This window comes from Homarus americanus, unplaced genomic scaffold, assembly GCF_018991925.1.
Source record: "Homarus americanus isolate GMGI-L3 unplaced genomic scaffold, GMGI_Hamer_2.0 scaffold23598, whole genome shotgun sequence".
In the NCBI taxonomy this organism is placed as follows: Eukaryota; Metazoa; Arthropoda; class Malacostraca; order Decapoda; family Nephropidae; genus Homarus; species Homarus americanus.
In genome coordinates, this window is record NW_024731054.1 from 2768813 (window position 1) to 2782405 (window position 13593).

Consider the following 13593-nt stretch of genomic DNA (forward strand, 5'->3'; position numbering starts at 1 on the left):
GGTGGTGGTGGTGGTGGTGGTGGTTGGTGTGAGTGGTGATGGTGGTGATGTGGTGGTGGTGGTGGTGGTGGTGGTGGTGGTGGTGGTGGTGGTGGTGGTGTTGGGTGGTGGTGATGATGGATGGTGGTGGTGGTTGGTGGTGGTGATGGTGGTGGTGATGGTAGTAATGATTGTGGTAGTGCTAAGTGGTGGTTATTTTACCTGTTTTATTCTGACTGCTTATCAAACTCTCTCTTCTGTCAGTGGCTCCATTTGTGTCTGTCAGTCTCAATAACTATCCTTCTCTCGCATTCTGTCTATTTTTATTCGTTTAATCTGTTTCTTTGTTTACCTGTCTGTCTATCTATCTGTGTTTCCGTGAGTTATTCTCTCTCTCTCTCTCTCTCTCTCTCTCTCTCTCTCTCTCCTAACATCCTACTCATCCTTTCGTCTAGGTAATTAATTTCCTGACTAGTTGACAAATTATTGGAGTTCTGATTCCTGACGAAATCTTTGAATGCTTAACCTGCCATATCTACTGCCCTATAGGGTCGTCCTGGAGGGTAGTCGTTCTTGTGGGGGTGCGTCCTGGGAAGTCGCTTTAGTGGGACCAACGGGTGTGTGTGTGTGTGTATGCATGTGTGTGTGTGTGTGTGTGTGTGTGTGTGTGTGTGTGTGTACGTCAGTCACTATCTTCCTCAGTCTCTCTTCGCTATTTGCCTTAATATATGTCTTTACTGCCTTTCTCTCTCTCTCTCTCTCTCTGTCTCTCTCCCTTCACTCATTTACATAGTAATTATTTACAAATCTCAGGTTTGACATGGGTCGTTGCCTCTGGTTACACTGTAAGGGGCCTAATCTGTCTCTGGCAACGTGTGGAGGTCAGGGCATTTATCACAGCCTCTGAAGAGGTCAAACGCCTCCTCTAGTAACATTGTCAAGGTTTGAGAATCCTTCGTCTAGTAACAGTTAGGGAAGGGTTTTGTTCCATTCTGGTAACACACACACACACACACACACACACACACACACACACACACACACACACACACTAAAAAAGACCCTCTCACCATAACCCCATTTATAAGACCTATTTTCGTACTCTCAATCACAAGTTACACTCCCGTCCAAAGGATAAAAATAATGACAACACACAAACACAACAACAATTTTCTGTTTACACACAATAAGTTTCCAAAAAGCCGGGAAAAGTTTCCACCTCCGAGACACAATCATTTTATGTGTGTATTGAGAGAGAGAGAATCATTGGTTCAGGATCTCTCACCAAACCTTATCACTCACAAAACACTTATCTACAAACATATCTCTGTACATCTATACAAACACCTCTCTACAAACACCTCCTGCAAACACTTATCTACCACACCTCTCCCACAAACACCTCTACCACAAACACCTCTCCCACAAACGCCTCTACCACAAACACCTCTACCACAAACACCTCTACCACAAACACCTCTCCCACAAACACCTCTCCCACAAACACCTCTCCCACAAACACCTCTCCCACAAACTCCTCTCCCACAAACACCTCTCCCACAAACACCTCTCCCACAAACTCCTCTCCCACAATAAGGGCATGCAAGATTATTCTCTCCCCTTCCTACTCCACATATGAAGAAGCGCTCAACACACTGACCCTTTCGACTCTCACTGACCATCACCACGACCTCATCTGCAAATTTGGTAGGAAGCTTCTACACCATCCCCGACACCGGCTCCTACTACCACCTGAGATCCCTAGCCCGAGAATTGTTGTTCGACACCACAACCGCATCCAGCCCATACGTGCACGAACTGATCGCTATAAGAACAGCCCAGTCCCAACCATTGTAAAAATTATCAATAACTTGTAATAAACCAGTGTATTCACTCCCAGTAAACACTACTTCTTGCACTGTCACTATGTTGAAATGCCCTGTAGTTTGAGCTTTTTCCCATCTAGTTATTATATATCTTATTTATATCACTTATGTTATTTGTATATTATTTGTAATTCGAAACCCATTCCCCAAATATGTAACTGTATATTTTCAGCCTTCTGGCTGCCAAGCTCTTTCAATAAATCGTTAATTATTATTATTATTATTAAGTAAGAGAGGTAAATTTTGTGTAGGGATCTTCCGGCCACAAGACGTGATGAACGCCGCCACAATGATTTCTGTAACTGACTTATAATTGCCAATAGCGGAGACTGTTGCTGGGAAGTTCTACCAACTGATTGTGTCCCACGGCACAGTGAGAGAGAGAGAGAGAGTGAGAAAGAGAGAGAGAGAAAGAGAGAGAGAGGGGGGGGGGTCTTAGGACTATATTCAAAGAGTTAAAAATTCACCCAAAGACTGGTTCAGTAAGGCCCGCGAGACACACAATGATCCATCTCTCCCTCCCCTCTCTCCCTTCCTCTCTACCTCCCTCGCCTTAATGCTTAATCCCTCCATCTCCTTCCCCTAAATCCCTTCCACCTCCCTCCGTCAATCCCATCGAACGAGTCTACCTTAATGGAACAATATTGACGACGGTAGCGGAGACGGAGGAGAGAACCCCCCCTCCCCCTCACCCCTTCCCCTTCCCACTCCCCCTACGCCCCCTCCTATCAACGACGACGAATATGAAACGTCTCATCCAATTGGCTGGTTGCTGGGGTGACGATAGCCTTTGAAGAGACAGACACACAGACAGACACACGCTGAGGCTGTGAAGAAACGACCTGCCAGCCACAGCAGCAGACACGGCACCAGCGGCAAACACTTGATTGAAGGTGGTAATGGGATGAAGGGGGGCAGATGATCGTATAATTAAAAGCTCCTCTCTCTCTCTCTCTCTCTCTCTCTCTCTCTCTCTCCAGAAGTGATCACATCAAGTCCGGGGTCTTACTGTGTGCATGTCAAGGAGGTACAGATGAGTTCCTTTATACCTGGGCTTGGGGCAGGTCCTCGGGTTATTGCACTACCGACTTGTTGTATGATGGCTTCTGATAGTTATGAGTTTGTCGTGTGATCATAGCTAACCTAACCTAACCGAACCTTAATCTACCCTACACTAACACTACTTATCCTAACCTAACCTAACCGAACCTTAATCTTCCCTACACTAACACTACTTATCCTAACCTAACCTAACCTAACCTAACCTAACCTAACCTACTCTAACCTAACCTAACCTAACCTACTCTAACCCGTTACCAAAGGAAATACATTAGTAGAGACAAACAGAAACACCCTGCCTGTTGGTGTCAAGTTTACACATAAATATAGAAGTGGGTGGAGGAAGGGAGAGGGAGGGAGAGAAGGAAGGAAAAACAAGAGAGGAGAGAAGAAGGGAGAAGGAAGAGAAAGACGGGAGAGGAAGGGAGTAGACAGAAGGGGAGAGGGAGGAAGAGAGGAAGGGGAAGGAGCGAAAGGAAAGGAAGGAAAATGAGTGAGAGGGAAGAGAAGAAAGGGAAGGGAGAGAAGGAAAAAAAAACAACAAAGAGGAAGGGAAAGAAAGGGGAAATTATCATAATTGCGTGTGTGTGTGTGTGTGTGTGTGTGTGTGTGTGTGTGTGTGTGTGTGTGTGTGAGTGCACAGACCCCACACGAGCCAAGAGAGACGTGTGTGTGTAATATGTGATGAATAAATATATATGTATATATAGTAGACCAGCTTACGCTTGAATTATTCTCGTATATATACATAACGTTAATGAACTGATTCAATATACGCGTGGTGGTGGACGTCAGCAGAGTTATATGTAGGTTGGGGAAAATTTCTTGGGGATATTCGTGAGTTGGGGAAATTTCTTGAGAGAGAGAGAGAGAGAGTTAGAAAAAAATAAGATAAAGAAAACGAAATAAAGAAAGATAGAGCGAAATAAAAAGAAAGAAAGAAAGAAAGAAAGAAAGAAGCGACCAAACAAAACACCAGTAATCCCTTTAAACTTTCACCACTGGGATGGACCAGGCCCTAAATTCTCAACACATCTCCTCACATCCCCAGGTACTGCACACCTTTGATGACCCACCAATTAATTACACCAAAGGATTCTTCAGTAAACTCGCATAGTGAGTTTAAACGTCACGAACGATTATCTTGTTAGTAATATGGCGGCGATATGCGTGTTTGACTGTAGTGTACGGATTAGGGGAGGGGGCTCAGGTACACACACACACACACACACACACACACACACACACACACACACATACACACACACACACACACACACACACACACACACACACACACACACACACACACACACACACACACACACACACACACACACACACACACACACACACACACACACACACACACACACACACACAGACACACACACACTTCCTGTCTACTTTCATCTTGCTCTTGATAAAGGTACTGTAGAAGGTCCCTATCACAAACCATGAGTACAACACTGCAGGCCAGGGACACTCGGCCACGCAGCTTGGTGTAGTGTTCGTATGACTGACACTTTGCTGTATGGAGGAGGCACTCAACTCTTTTCCTCGAGTAGGCCATCAGGCAGGTGAGAGAGAGGCAGGGGGAAGGGGGTAAGAAGGGGTAGAGGATTGGAGGGTAGGAGGGGGTAGGAGGGGGAGGTAAAAATTGGAGTTAGTGTGTAAGAGGAGGAGCCATTTGATGCTGACACCCACATAGCACTCGCGGCCTTAACTTCGTCAGGAGTGCCACAGTGATCCTGCTGACACGGGAAGTAAGATGCTAAGATGCACATTTTCTTGTTCACTCTGGTCACCCCTGAGAGCCTGGATATAACACGCAGGGTCTTGACGGGGGGCTGCACGAGAGGCCTTGACGGGGAGCGGGGCTGCACGAGAGGTCTTGACGGGGGGCTGCACGAGAGGTCTTGACGGGGGGCTGCACGAGAGGTCTTGACCACGAGGTCTTGACAGGGCTGCACGAGAGGTCTTGACGGGGGCTTGACGGGGGAGGTCACAGGGGGATGCAGGAGTCTTGACTGAGGGAGAGGGGGTGGAACATCTTGCACCTTGGCTACAAAAGTGTGTGTGTGTGTGTGTGTGTGTGTGTGTGTGTGTGTGTGTGTGTGTGTGTGTGTGTGTGTGTGTGTGTGTGTGTGTGTGTGTGTGTGTGTGTGTGTGTGTGTGTGTGTGTGTGTGTGTGTGTGTGTGGGGCTGTCCTCCAGGCAGCCTCTAGAGATGACAGGTTACAGCAGGCACAAGTCTTCTTATTAAACATGCATCAGGCATCTCACAGGAAAGAAAAGAGCATTCTGTGCTTTGATTGTTGGAGGGAGGGAGTGAGAGGTAGGGCAGGGGAGGTAGAGGCAGGGGGGAGGTGAGGCAAGGGGGGAGAGGTAGGGCAGAGAGCAGGGGGAGGTGGGCAAGGGGGAGAGGGGGGAGGTAGAGAGGGAGAGGTAAGGGGAAGAGAGAGAAGAAAGAGAGGAAGGAAGAGAGGCAGACAGGGTGGGGAGATAAGTGAGCAGGGATAGAAGAGGAGGGAGGGAGAGAGGAGGGGAGGGGAGTGGGGGGGAAGATAAGAGGAAACGAAAAGAAGGAGAGAAGGGAGAAAAAAAGGAGAGGGAGAGAGAAAGGAGATGAGAGAGAGATATTCTTTTAGATTCTACAACGTACAATAACCGAGGACCCCCCTCTCTCTCTCTCTCACCCTGCAGGAAGTAACTACCTGACCTCATCACCATAAATTATCATCACAACAGACAGACAGAGTGTAAATTATCACTGCCTCTCTCTTAATTCAGGTCGTGTTTTGTCTCTCTCTCTCTCTCTCTCTCTCTCTCTCACCAGAAGTCAAGCCCAAAGGATCGTTTGTGGCGTCTCTCACCAGAATCTTTACCGCGGGATAAAGGCGTCTCCTCTTTACCTCTCCTGTACGCCAATGTTCCTGCATCATTCACACACACACACACACACATCAAAGATCCGGCGGCCAGAGTTCGAGGTACACATACACGCGTCCACACATACACGTTCAGACACAAAATACACACACATAAACACACACACGCACAAACATACATACATACATACATACATACATACATACATACATGCATACATAAACTCATCAAGATCCTTTATCTCTGAATTCAAAGACGCCATTATTGTTATGGTTCTTAAGGGAGATTAAAGGTGCACGTTCCTATGCCTTGTACACCTTTATCCTGGCCATTAGGGAGGATGATCACACACACACACACACACACACACACACACACACACACACACACACAGTAGCTACATATCATAGTCATTTCAAGAATAGTTTAAGAAATACAAGGTAAATCACCCTCAACAATGACTTGACAGCTCTTGTGAAGTGTACTAGACGGGGAGAGAGAGAGAGAGAGAGAGAGAGAGAGAGAGAGAGAGAGAGAGAGAGAGAGAGAGAGAGAGAGAGAGAGAGAGAGAGAGAGAGAGAGAGAGAGAGAGAGAGAGAGAGAGAGGTAGTCATGCTGTATTCCCTAAAGGTAGTCTCCTGGCACACAATAATTACAATACATTCAACATTTCAGCTTCGAGACTAATGATGTATTGCAGTTATTATTATTATTATTATTATTTTTATTAACGTTAGAGGTAGAGTAAGTGAAACACGGGATAATGTAGAGTTTTTGGATATGTTTTTCCATGTTTTCATTGTCTCATTCTTTTTTTTTGACTTTTGGTGTCTGATTCTTTGTCGTTGTTTTATTATTATTATTATTATTATTATTATTATTATTATTATTATTATTATTATTATTATTATTATTATTATTATTATTAATTTGATTTGCAGTAGCAGAATCATCATCATCATTATCATTATCATCATCATCATCATCATCATCATCATCATCATCATCATTATCACCTTCCCAAAAAAGCCATTCGTCCATCAATAATATAATTAATTAATCACCCATAACAGGTAACAAACTCTACCTGTGTCTCCTCATTTCCTTACACCTACACCCCGTACACCTACACCCCCTGTACACCTACACTCCTGCACACCTACACCCCCGTACACCTACACCCTGCACACCTACACCCCTGTACACCTACACCCCTGTACACCTACACCCCTGTACACCTACACCCCGTACACCTACACCCCGTACACCTACACCCCGTACACCTACACCCCCGTACACCTACACCCCCCGTACACCTACACCCCGTACACCCACACCCTGCACACCTCACCCCGTACACCTACACCCCTGTACACGTACACCCCCGAACACGTACACCCCCGAACACCTACACCCCGTACACCTACACCCCTGCACACCTACACCTCCGTACACCTACACCCCGTACACCTACACCCCTGTACACCTACACCCCTGTACACCTACACCCCGTACACCTACACCCCGTACACCTACACCCCCGTACACCTACACCCCCGTACACCCACACCTCCGTACACCTACACCCCTGCACACCTCACACCCCCACACCTACACCCTGTACACCTACACCCCTGTACACCCACACCCCTGTACACCTACACCCCTGTACACCTACACCCCGTACACCTACACCCCCGTACACTCAGCTTGAACTAAATCCTTCTCTCCTTCTCTTGTTAACGAGCGGACATGAATACCAGACTAACAGACACAGCATTATCCCTCTCTCTCCAGTGGTGGTATATATACAACAGTTAAAGTGAAAACGGGAATAATAACAGTAACAGTGGGCTCTCCTGTTTTGGATACTGTTGACTTTGCCGTTGATGCTACTGTTGTTGTTTTAATGTTGTCTGTTACTGTTGCTGGGATGGAGGAGCAACAGAAGCAACAGGAAGACTCCACCAGCTGAAGACGTTAGTAACACACACACACACACACACCACACACACACACACACACACACACACACACACACACACACACCTGTTGCAGCTTGCCTCACATAACAGAGAAAAGAGAGAGAGAGCAGGTATAGGTAGTAATCTGTCGCATACCACATCATTTCTTCTCTCTCTCTCTCTCATCCACAACTTAAAACACCCAAGAGGGATTTTCAAAGCCACAATCCCTGGGTAATGAGTCTTGGGGTCTTAGGAGAGGAGGTCTTGTGTTACGGGAGGGAGTAGGAGGAGGTGGGGGTGTTTCAGGTAGGGGAGGGAAGGGTTTGTGTTTTTTTGCTGGGGAGGGGGGAGGAGGGGGTGAGGTCCTTGCGATATGATTGCTTAAGAACGCCTGGGAGAGATGGTGGAGGGAGGGAGGGAGGGAGATGGAGGAGGGAGGAGGAGGAGGAGTGGGAGGGAGGGAGGGAGGGAGAGATGTGAGGGAGGGAGGAGAGGGAGTTGGTGTGTTCGACTGTGTCGTGTGAGGAGGTTGTGTGTGTGTGTGTGTGCATCATTAATAAATATGACACACACACACACACACACACACACACACACGCACACATGGTCAGTACACTATCACTACACGTTAAGTCTGTCTCTGAGTTTGTATATATCAACACACCTTTCTGCTTGTAAAAAATATTAGGTTGCGTTATTAAAAGTATTACGTGTCATTAACATACTCTGAACGCACCTCTTCACCCTACAGGTTCTGGCGTACTGAACACCTGTGTCTGTCATTATCAACACCTGCAGCTGAACACAGGAGCCGACACCTGTACCTGGACGTGACTGCAGGTGTACGCTCATTAATCACGGCGTCACACCTGCTCGCCAATCTTCAGGACGTAAAACATCTGTTCGATGCGTGAAACTCGTATGAAGACGAAGTGGGGTATGGAACAGGTGTACAGTGACCAATAGGAACGTGAAACAGGTGTACAGTGACCAATAGGAACGTGAAACACCTATTTAGTTATAAGAAAATAAACCAACCAGAGTAAATACATAAGAATTTGGGCCTTTGATTGGTAGAGAGAATAATGTTCAACCAATAAGAGAATAGAAAGTATATATAACAAAATGATAACTACCCGCACAAAGTAGAATACTATACTTTCACTAACAAAACGTTTCAACCTTTCTACTGGTGTACGAGTGTGAAAACTAAATTTACTTTCTCCAACAAACAACAACAACAAAATTTAAATATTCATCGTAAACAAAACACCAGCGAAAATATACTACATTCTCTAGCAAACAATTGTAAACAAACAAACTGTTAATTTATAAAGATTGACGTTGAGGAAGAAAGAGAAGAGACAAAGAAGAGAATAAGAGAATAGAGGAAAATTAACAAGAAAAACAGGTATAGGAATCACTGAGAAAGACATAATCAAGAAAACTAAGAAAGAGAAGAAAGAAGCAAGAGACAATCAAGTAAAGTAAGCAAGAAAACAATAAAAATACCAACAACATACAAGGAAAACAAGGAAAAATATCACCAAACAAGTAAACAAACTGACTTTTTCTTGGTAAACAAAAACAATGATAATACCTTAAAAACAGTATTAAAACAAACAAACAATAAAAGATACCGGGGATAAGAAAGTAAGCAAGAATAAATAAACAAGATATACAAAAAAATTCAAAAAATAAATTCGAAAAAATAAGAAAATAAATCAGGGAAAAATAAATAATAAATTAAATAGAAAATCTAAAAAAATAATTAAGTAAAAGCAAAAAATAATAATTCCCAAAAGACGAAAAAGTAAAATAAACGAAAATTTAACTAATTAGCAAGATAAAAAATTAAAACACAGATAAACAGACAAATCAGGTAAAACAAACAATCTTCTTCTGGCAGTCGTGTAAACAATGCAAACAACAGTAGATTGATTAATAAAAGTCAACATTGCATGAGAGATCACGTTGCAAGGAAGAGGAGGAGAGAGATATTTGGTAACTGGGAGAAGGTGACTGACGCCAAGCTGTTGAAAAGACGAGAGACGAGATTACCAGGAAATAAGCAACGCCATCTTTGGTCTTTTAGGACAGTCAGGCGAGTAAGTTCAATCTCAGTAAAGGCAAAGCAACAACGTGAAGATAGATATTGACACAAGCACAACATATATCCCCTGCCTCCCCACTGTCTTGGTTAACCTCACGTGAAGAACTCCCTAGACGTGAAGACAAGGCAAAGAAATACTCCAAATAATATCTTGTACACAGATTCCAACTCGTGTAAGAGGGAGGGAGAGAGAGAATTTAAGAGACATGACCACAGTACCTCCGTCTTCCCTTCGTCAGGTATTTTCCTCTCTATTACAAACAATATAGTCGACAGGTAATGCTAGTGTTGACTCTGAAGGGGTAGGGAGAGAGAGAGGTCAGTACTCGCCTGTAAATACAAGAGTAAGTCCTGCTGTGGAGCTTGACAGAATAGAGAAAGGGATCAACGTCCAGGGGCGAGTGTGGAACTGCATACTTGAGAGATTGGTGGACGCTGAACTGCATTTAGAATAGCACTGGTAAAAATAGAAACAGCATTTACAGCACACCAAGGCAGGATACAGAGGGAGGACCTGTATCTGCCTGAAGGTGACACAGGCAGGATACAGGGGAGGACCTGGTAGGATACAAGGGAGGACCTGTATCTTCCTGAAGGTGGAACAAGGCCTAACACCATCCCATTCAGCGTCTTAACATGAACAGTAAACAAGATGACGTCGCGTGAGTGTGTGAAACAAAGTGACTCACAAATGACGACCAACAGCCCACGAGTGTTCCCTGAGTGTGTTGTGGAGCGTCGGGGACAAACACACACTCAAACACGAAACTACAAGTGAGAGTTTCAAGGCGATGAACAACTCAAAGGAACATTATAGAAAGTTCCAAGATAATGAAAAAAATGTGGAGGAATTTTACACTGGAATTATCAGACAATGAAATCTTAAGAGTGTCCCCGGGCAGAATAAACTCGAGGGATCTGTGTATAAAACCTGCCAGAGTTGAAAGCTGTGTTGTAACAATACTTAAAGTTGTAGAAGCAAACATGAGGCACTGGGGAGAAATATACCCGAGACGGTAAGAGCAGGTTAACACGAGTGACGGATATATCAGGTCAACAGGACTGATATAGGTGGGATAAATATATAATCAAGGTCACTGGGCGTGTTGTGTCGTGTCGTGTCGTGTTGTGGTGAGATTTAAGTGTGTATGTGTGTGGTGTTCGTAGTAACTCTCGCCACATGAGGGAGAGGAAACAGTGTTGACGTTTTCTCTCTCCTGGTGGTGAAGTTGTTCACGTGGAAAGAATTAAAAAGTTAACTTAGAGCGAAGTGTGTCCACCTCTTGTGTGTGTTCGTGAGGCACTCATGTACTGAATACAGCCACAGCCGAATCTAGTGGGTCATAAGTGTATTGACTCGTACTGCTGCTGTTGTCGGTCACTGGGACAAGAGTCTGACGTGACCAGTGGAAGGCAGTGATGTGTTGACCAAGTTTACCGTAAAGATGGCGTGGCCGTCACCAGGTAACGGAGGTGTGGCAGGTGTGATGGCCACCTCCAGTCTGCTTCTCAACACAGCTGTGTCCACCACCATCACCCCGGCAAACATGACCTTCCTGGACACACCCATGCTGGACAAAAACTCGAGTTTCCTGGACACGTGGGAGAACTGTACCCAGCCTTTAGGACACGTAGACTGGACGGACATAGGGATGCTGACCTCCCTCACGGTGCTGATGGTGATCAACGTCCTGGTGGTGGCTGGCAACTGTCTAGTCATCCTGGCTGTATTCCTCTCCAGTAAGCTTCGCACCGTCACCAACCTCTTCATCGTCTCCCTGGCCGTCGCCGACCTCCTGCTGGGGATGGCGGTGCTCCCCTTCAGCGTCACAGTGGAGGTGTTCGACACGTGGCTCTTCGGGAAGCTCTGGTGTTCAGTCTGGCTCGCCGTCGACGTCTGGATGTCCACCGCCTCTATACTGAACCTGTGCGTCATCAGCCTCGACCGGTGAGTACAACCTGGCCTCGTAACCTCCACACCCACCTGGCCTCGTAACCTCCCACCCCTACCTGGCCTCGTAACCTCCCACCCCTACCTGGCCTCGTATCCTCCCACACCCACCTGGCCTCGTAACCTCCCACCCCTACCTGGCCTCAGCAACCTCCCACCCCTACCTGGCCTCGTAACCTCCCACCCTACCTGGCCTCGCACTCCCCCCTACCTGGCCTCGTATCCTCCCACAGGTACGCGATTCACAACAACACTTCCGTAAATGTAAATAAAACACAGGTCGTTGCTGCCCCTAAAACAATGTATTTACAACTGTGGGTCATTCACCTCACTAAAACACTGCTGAATGTTTGTAAATAAATCACACTAGATCCCTTTTCCTCCCCAAATATTTTCCCCAATGACAAGTCTATTATCTTGAGAGAACTGTAAAAAACATTCCCCACAAAGATGTATTTACAATCAAAAGCTCACAAAATTCACTGTAAATCTGTAAATAAAATTCTACGGTATATTCTTCCATTTAAAAACTCAATCAACTCAAAGCGTCGGTTATAACACAAATAAACCAGATCGTTACAATAAATAACATCACTTTCCTTGGGATCTGAACGTCTATAAATATAAGAGGAAGAGAATTCGATCCTATAAGGGAGTCTAAGATAAGGATCTGATCTTATATGGCGTTTGTTTACCTATAGAGGGAAGGAACAAGATGGCGGCGCTTCAGGGGCGTAATTAATCATGTATTTATATATTTAATTTATTTAATTACCTACTTATCTGTCTTAACTTATTAAACTGGTTGTGTATTTATCAACAGAATATAATTATATGTTTTACTCTATCTCAGGAGAGAGAGAGAGAGAGAGAGAGAGAGAGAGAGAGAGAGAGAGAGAGAGAGAGAGAGAGAGAGAGTGAAAACAAAACGAGAGAAAGAAAGAAATAGAAAAGGAGAGCAAAAGAGAGGAAAAGAGAAAGAAAACGAAGAATGTGTAGAGAAATTTTAATACCCCACTAATGGCTAAGACCCTCCTTTCACCCTCACTCCCCTAACTTTATTTAAGGGTAGTTTAGTCTCATTAATTCACAAAGTTTGAAGAGAGATTTGTGATGAAGAGATCGTGGCGTAACACCACTGCTAATGACTGGTGTTATCGAAGATCGTCAGCGTGGGAGATCGTTCGCCTGGCGTTAGGTGTCGTGACGTCAAGAGGTTAAATATTAGAATCACCTGAAGAATCACCACCCCTGGCTTATTGCATTTGGGGAGGAGGAGGTTAGGTTATGTTAGGTTAGGTTAGGTTAGGTTATGTTAGGTTATGTTAGGTTATGTTAGGTTATGTTAGGTTATGTTGGGTTAATTCCTTAAGGTGAAACAGGCTGGGGCGGATATACTTGAGCCAGTAAAGGACTCCACCTCACTTGAGGTCTAACCTGCTTGTTGAGGGTAAACACCTGCTTTATATCAACACCTACACACCCAACCTTCATCTTCATACCTGACCTCTGACCTCTGACCTCCCACCCCCTCAGCACACAGCAGCTCTAGAGGTTGTCAGAGCCCATAAACTAGCCCTCGAGGCAAATAAAAAAAGCAGAGTGAATATTTATCATTATATACTAATACGATTAACTTAGCTTTCCAGGTGTGTTGACAGACAGACAGACAGACAGACAGGAAAGCAGATTGACAGAGAGGGACATAGAGGCGAAGAATAATAAAGGTGACACTGTTTATTATTAT

At 45.1% G+C, this 13593-nt stretch overlaps 1 protein-coding gene across 2 annotated transcripts in view; it reads left to right on the forward strand.

Moving 5' to 3' along the window:
- The window catches only part of LOC121867512 (octopamine receptor Oamb-like), a 131883-nt gene that overhangs the window by 84285 nt on the left and 34005 nt on the right, over window positions 1–13593 (forward strand). For both annotated transcript variants that reach the window (XM_042367484.1, XM_042367485.1), the window contains one exon: window positions 8534–11843. In XM_042367484.1, the coding sequence (XP_042223418.1) occupies window positions 11341–11843 (503 nt within the window). In that variant the 5' untranslated portion in view covers window positions 8534–11340. The remainder of the gene's footprint in view (window positions 1–8533; window positions 11844–13593) is intronic.